The following is a 7,815-nucleotide window of genomic DNA, read 5'->3' as shown; positions in this document are numbered from 1 at the left end:
TATATATTGAACTATTGTTCAAAAGCTTGAGTTCAGTAAGTTTTTTTTATGTTTTTGACAAAAAAGTATCTTATGCTCAAGGCTGCATTTATTTGATCATATATGCAGTAAAAACGGTAATATTGTGAAATATTATTACAGTTTACGATAACTATTTTCTATTGTAATAAAATGTAAATGTAAAATGTAATTTATTTCTGTGATGGCAAAGCTGATTTTTTTAGCAGCCAACAATACAGTTTTCAATGTCTCACGATCCTTCAGAAATCATTCTAATATGCTGATTTGGAGCTCTACTTTTCAACATTTCTTTTATAATATCAATGTTGAAACATGTACTGCTACTTAATTTGGGAAAAAAAAAAAAAAAACGTGATTCTTTGATGAATCATATGAACAGCATTTATTTGAACTAGAAACCTTTCATAAAATATAAATATCTAATGCCACTGTACTGATGAATACAATGCATCCTTGCTGAATAGAAGTATACATTTCTTGTTTTCATAATATTTACGTATAACACACCAAAATAATACCAGTGTCAATAAAAAAAAAGGTACTTTAACCCTGTTTATTGGGCTGTGGTGGTGCAAAACACACAAAAAAAGTTGGAAATAAACTGCCAGTCCACTTTATTATAAGAAAAGTAGCTAGAAAAAATGAGTGTGCAAAGTTTCCCACTGTGACCTCACAGGCAGTGTGTGATTGGCTGGCCTCCGAGCCGGTGACTCAGCTCTCATAAATCTCATTGGATGTCTGCAGTGTGGGGACCAGCAAAGGTGCAGCTTCAAAGATGGATTATTAAAGATCAGTTCTTTACGAGCACACTGCCAGCCACCCTCTCTCTCCCTCAGCAGACCATCCGCACAGGACGACAGCTCGGCTATGCTCTAAATCTGATCAAAGGGGCTAAGAAAGACCACAAAAAAAGAGAAAGAAACAGGGAAAAACAAACTCACGGTGTCCAGAGCATGGGGAAAGCATCACACTCCTCCTGTGTGTACTCGCTGAGCTTGCGAGGAATCTCTCTGGGCTGAGGAAGCTCCTCTGTCAGATTCTCCAGAATGTCCTCAGGAAGAACCTGAAATGGAACACAATGATTTGTATTATTGTATTATTGCACACACACTGCAGAACTGTGATCAGAGACAGGTGGCTGACTGGATCCTGTCTAACCTTCCACTAGGGTTCTGTAACTCTGTAACTCACAGAACAATGTTGGCGATTAATGAAAATTCACATCTGATTTCCAGAAATAATAATACAAACAATAATTTTGCATTCAAACATTTATCGAATCGATTCATGTGGATGAATTATGACGTGATTGTGCAGTAGGGTATTACTGGATCCTGTCTAACCTTCCACTAGGGTTCTGTAACTCTGTAACTCACAGAACAATGTTGGCGATTAATGAAAATTCACATCTGATTTCCAGAAATAATAATACAAAAAATAATTTTGCATTCAAACATTTATCGAATCGATTCATGTGGATGAATTATGATGTGATTGTGCAGTAGGGTATTACCTTCATGTAATTTGACTATTTATGCAGCTGTAGTACTGTATTATGTAGCTTCTTAATCAGATACATCCCATCCTCTACTGAAACATTCATCAAGCACACTCAAGCTTTGGACAGCGCATCAATGAACATAAATCAGAGCATCAACGGAGAGCTTACATCATCTGTGAAGAGGTGAAGCCGTTGCATCATGGTCCTTCTGGTGAGGTTTTTGGGAAGCATCCCATACACAGCCAGTTTAATGATCTGTGGAGTAAAAAAAAAAAAACAGGCCAGAGATTTGGCCACAAATTTTGTCAATGTCTCTCTAAAGGAAACTTTTAGGGGAAGTGATTTCTGCTTTTTCGTTCTCAAAATAAATAAATAAAACCTAAACAAATAAAGTAATTATACATATTATTATAGCCATACATATATACACATATATATATATATATATATATATACTGTATATATCTCTATGGCCTCCGAGCCGGTGACTCAGCTCTCATAAATCTGATTGGAAGTCTGCAGTGTGGGGACCATATATCTTGGGAAAATTTGATATATATGTGACCCTGGAGCACAAAAGCAGTCATAAGCAGCATGGGTATATGTCGCTGGGGTATATTTGTAGCAAAAGCCAATACATTGTCTGGGTCAAAATTATAATTTTTTCTTTTATGCTAAAAATCACTAGGATATTAAGTAAAGATCATGTTCCATGAAGATATTTTGAAAATTTCCCAAATATATCAAAACTTAATTTTTGATTAGTAATACTTTAAAGACAAAGTACTTTTAAAGACAACTTTAAAGGTGATTTTCTCAATATTTGGATTTTTTTGCACCCTCAGATTCCAGATTCTCAAATAGTTGTTGCTCAGCCAAATATGGTCCTATCCTAACTTTGAATATGTTTTTTACTGATCAAAAACACAGTATCAAGTAATAGTATAAAATATTATAACGATTAAAAAAATTGTTACAATTATTGAAATTAATTTATAATTAAAGATCAACATGAATTTATTTTTATTTTTTATAGTTTTATCATTATTATTTACATTGGAATACAAAGGGTGGATAATGTGTCTGTGGTGTATTTCTACAGAACCAAAAAGTAAAAGCCAATCATGCCCCTGTCAAATTTAAAATTCAAATATATACTAAGCAAATGTGGTCACTCCACTAGTAACAATTTAAATAATAAATATCAGTCCCTTTGCTTACACCACAACACATGAATACACAAGTGTCCATTTTTGACCCGTCATCCAACCATCCACAAAACACCAACCCAACCCCATCATTCTTTCATCAGAACATTAATCAGGGATTTTTTTTTCTCTCTCCTCTGACTGGTAGATGTTTGATGGATGAAAGCTGTCTGGGGATGATCGCTCTTCACCACTCTGTCACCTTCCTCTGATCATTATCCACAATTATCCCTGATACACCCCCCACCTCGACTGGAATAACTCAGCCCAAGTCAAGCATTCATCTTGTTAATGACAGAGAATGAGCAGAATGCTGGAGAGGATGGAGGGCGGCACAGGATGAATCTGAGCTGGCTTTTTCTGGGCCACGGTGCAGCATCTACACAGAACTATACTTCTTCAGTTGCATCCCACAGAAGAAAACTCATGCAGGGTCAGCAGCTTGCGTGTCTTGACTATGGATGGGCTCTGACTGTCACTGTGGAACGTAACGGTCAAGGTTACTTTAAGGAGATGAACAACAGTATAGAGAGTAGGGATATGCACTCTGCATCTCACTATAAACACAGGATGAATCTGAGCTGGCTTTTTCTGGGCCACGGTGCAGCATCTACACAGAACTATACTTCTTCAGTTGCATCCCACAGAAGAAAACTCATGCAGGGTCAGCAGCTTGCGTGTCTTGACTATGGATGGGCTCTGACTGTCACTGTGGAACGTAACGGTCAAGGTTACTTTAAGGAGGGAGATGAACAACAGTAGAGAGAGTAGGGATATGCACTCTGCATCTCACTATAAATGAAGTGGAACAAAGAAAGAAACACTTGAACTCATCATTCTAAACCCCGGGTAAATTGAGTAATGGTTTATCTTGCTTTACCTTTCACACAGTTCATAATTTACCCTGGGCAAACAATTTATCCTCGGTAATCATATCACACTGTACACTGTTAATGTTCTTACATGTACTGTTTTTATAATGGCTCTAGCATTGCCCATCATCATGTTACAGTATATATTGCCAAATTTACTATTAAGTTTTTCCTGAATTGCATTTTCTGACTATAAAGGTAATTAAACGGTCACTTCTTCACTCCAGTTGACTCATTTTCAGTCATCATTTGACTTTTTCCCCTCAACTGCTAAAAGACGACTGTTTATATGCATTTTTCTGTGGCCCCGGGTAAAAAGTGCTTCTAATTCCACTTCTAAATTACAAATGTGTAGGGGTGTAACGGTACACAAACAAGACGGCTCGGTATGTACCTCAGTTTTGACGTCACAGTTCTGTATGGTTTTGGTACAGCAAACTTTTTCTTTTTTAATTAAACAGTGGTTTACTGAAAAAAAAAAGCTATTTCTTTAAATAAATCCAATTATAATTAAAATTTTCTATAGGGACAAAAATCTACCTCAGCTTATGCTCTAAACTATAGGGAGCCCTTTCACATTATTATTATTATTATAATACGGTTACAGTTAACAACAGAGCCCAAACTTAAATTGAATTGCTATTTATTTTTAAATATATTAATAAACACTCAAAAAATTGTTTGCAAACATAAATTGCACACGATGGTGTTTTTAAATTAACTTCTAAATTATAAATTAAATAAGACATCACTAACAGGTTAAGTAAAATATAATAAGTATATAGTCTAATATTTCACGAAATGCTCTTCTCTAACTCTTCTCTTTACCTGGGTTAAAAGCATGGTTTAGAGCGGCAGTTAATGTAGTCCAGTTTAAAGCAATAGTTCATCCAAAAATGAAAATTCTGTCATTTACTCACCCTCAAGTTGACGGTAGCCATTGACTTCCATAGTATTTTTATTTCCTAAGTATGGAAGTCAATGGCTACAGTCAACTATTTAGTTAATCACATTCTTCAAAATATCTTCTTTGTGCTCAACAGAAGAAAGAAACTCATACAAGTTTAGAACAACTTGAGGATGAGTAAATGATAACAGAATTTTCATTTTTGGGTGAACTATCCCTTTAAGAAATGTATTGGGTACAAATGGTTTTTTTTTTCCCCCACAGTGGTGAAAAATTATTTTTCTATTCATTTCAGGCTTTTCTTCTTAAATAAACTAATATACTGGAGTATGACACTATCACAAGACATAACTTTTATCACCTGCATGTGTCAGAAACGTGCGATAACCACAGTTCTGACTTGGAATATCATCACACACACATACACAAAAAATGATTCTTCCTCTAATATATTCCATATTTATAGCACTTCCGCTTCATCGAGTGCCATCCTAATCCAACACAAGAATATAATGAGAAGACTTAAAGCTGTTTCTATTATCTGAGCTGCCTGGTATTTGTAATTCTCCAAAAACACGAGTGTGTGATTCACAGCACAGGCTGCGAGTGTTTTTCAATCCAGGCGCGTCAGCGACAGGTGACACTTGTATAGGTGTATATTGGAAGCAGACAGGCTAGGAAAGACTGCTGCTTTAATAATGTCGAGGTGTTTGAGCCTTGAAAGAGCACTTTAAAATCTTTCTGACGCTGAGAGAGAAAACAATTTCTTAGTTCGGTGAAGGACAGACTGGGAAAATAGTAAGACAGATAAGCACTGAAAGAATGATGGAGAACTGGGCAATATGGGGTCTGCGCTGCATTTATTATTCAAATGTGTGGCATGCTGATTGTGAGGGAATATTTGGCTCTGCAACTGCCACTATCTGAAATTATAAAAAAAAACATTTGGGCATCATTTACATAAATTAATAAATGAAGTCAATTTTCACCTCCCTCCAAGGTGCAAGGTAATTTGACTCAAATTATGAACAGGTTTGAACCAGTGGCAAGGTTGTGAGTGACGTCGGGACGCTGTTATTGTAGAAATCACTGCAAAATTGAATTTGTCACAGAGAAATGTCCAGTTCAAAAGCCAAATTTACAGAAGGATACTCACAGCTGTTGGGTCTTTTTTGTGCATTTGGGCTGCGGTGAGCTGTTTGAATGAACCAGGATAGCTGTGGGATGAAAAAGCAGGTCTTTAGTTTTTCAAATCAGACCTATAAGTCACATTCTAAACATTTTGGAAAGCAGCATATTGTTTCTATTACATGCACCATGCATATTGTAAATCGTGTGGTTCAGATCTCAGATTTCCTTTTTCGTTTTTGCTCTTTGTCAGCACAAAGAAAACACAGCCGAGAGCAGCGCATAAATGAAAGATTATAAAAAGCATGTTCTCTGTCCTCAGTTGAGCTAGAATGTGGAAGGAGAGAGCTCTGTTTACCCAGTGTGAGACGAATACACTTTCTGTTCCCATTTATTTCCAGAGAAAGCGATGTGTCTGGTGTTCATGACTACCACATGGTCTCCAATATCACCTGGGAACAAGACATGTACATGATACATTTTCACATTCAGCTTGAACTCTTGACATTACTCCCTGCTGAGGAAAAATTACGCTTTACAACAGTGGAATTTAATGTGTAAAGTACTGGTTCTTTGTCAAGTCAATACTAACATTATATGCTACTAATATATAAGTACAGAAAATAATTACTATTCGCCAAACAAAAAGATAACATCTACTCTTAATTTTTTTTTTAAATTCTGCATTTTTATGACTGTTTTCTTCAACAATTACTTGGAAGAAGTAATAATAATGATAATAATAATAATAATGTAAACAGATTTAAATATCTAAAGATATACATAAATAAATTAATATTAAATGTATTTTTATGACAAAATGTATTATACTTATGTATATATATTGGGGATGGGTCATGATTTTCGAATATTCGATTAGTTGATTTAATTATAGAATATCGAATAGGTTGTGCGATTATTGTCTTAAAAAATGTTCCCATGTTTTCCGTGCTGATGCGGTGGTGACGCAGAGGGTGGCGCTGCCAATAATGCACCTAAAAGCTGTCAAAAGACAACAGAAGAACACATTGTCTCACGCCAGAGAAAGCGATGTGTCTGGTGTTCATGACTACCACATGGTCTCCAATATCACCTGGGAACAAGACATGTACATGATACATTTTCACATTCAGCTTGAACTCTTGACATTACTCCCTGCTGAGGAAAAATTACGCTTTACAACAGTGGAATTTAATGTGTAAAGTACTGGTTCTTTGTCAAGTCAATACTAACATTATATGCTACTAATATATAAGTACAGAAAATAATTACTATTCGCCAAACAAAAAGATAACATCTACTCTTAATTTTTTTTTTAAATTCTGCATTTTTATGACTGTTTTCTTCAACAATTACTTGGAAGAAGTAATAATAATGATAATAATAATAATAATGTAAACAGATTTAAATATCTAAAGATATACATAAATAAATTCATATTAAATGTATTTTTATGACAAAATGTATTATACTTATGTATATATATTGGGGATGGGTCATGATTTTCGAATATTCGATTAGTTGATTTAATTATAGAATATCGAATAGGTTGTGCGATTATTGTCTTAAAAAATGTTCCCATGTTTTCCGTGCTGATGCTGTGGTGACGCAGAGGGTGGCGCTGCCAATAATGCACCTAAAAGCTGTCAAAAGACAACAGAAGAACACATTGTCTCACGCGCACACTGTAGACTTGCGTGGCATAAAAAAAAAGACTTACGTAGCATATAATGGTTAAAGTAACTTGGGACGATGTCAAATAAGAGTGCTGTGCAGACCACAAATACCTCCGACTGGGTCACTGTAGCTGAATCCGTGTTCAGAAAGGCACGGAAAACAAATAACGCGTTCTATGGAGCCACTAAAGGGACATGGTTAGCCGCTTGCTAGCGGTAGCCTGTTACATTACAGTACATAACATTTCACTTACCACATAAAGTAAGGAGAGATGACTGATAGGATGATGGCGAATGATTTGCAGATCCTGAGCACCACTGACAAACACCTAATCTTGTAAAATGTGTGGTAAGTACTGCCGAGTGCTGCTTCGTACGTGTGATTGCGAATCTCGAAAGTGAAAGTAAAAAACAAGCGCGCGTACATAAGCGATTTCAATGCCCCGCATATTAATAACGGCTCCCTGATGCCCGCAGTTTATATACAGTATAATTACCCAAC

General features: G+C 35.8%; 1 protein-coding gene across 1 annotated transcript in view; it reads right to left on the bottom strand.

Moving 5' to 3' along the window:
• Window positions 1-7,815, bottom strand: part of LOC107685572 (39S ribosomal protein L13, mitochondrial-like) — an 18,747-nt gene that overhangs the window by 6,299 nt on the left and 4,633 nt on the right. The window contains exons 5-6 of the mRNA XM_016482207.1: window positions 1,691-1,777; window positions 963-1,084 (exon numbers count right to left, since the gene is read on the bottom strand). Coding sequence (XP_016337693.1) covers window positions 963-1,084; window positions 1,691-1,777 — 209 coding nt within the window. The remainder of the gene's footprint in view (window positions 1-962; window positions 1,085-1,690; window positions 1,778-7,815) is intronic.

The sequence above is a fragment of the Sinocyclocheilus anshuiensis genome, unplaced genomic scaffold (assembly GCF_001515605.1).
Source record: "Sinocyclocheilus anshuiensis isolate Anshui unplaced genomic scaffold, SAMN03320099.WGS_v1.1 scaffold185, whole genome shotgun sequence".
NCBI lineage: Eukaryota > Metazoa > Chordata > Actinopteri > Cypriniformes > Cyprinidae > Sinocyclocheilus > Sinocyclocheilus anshuiensis.
This window is presented reverse-complemented; position numbering and strand designations above follow the sequence as displayed.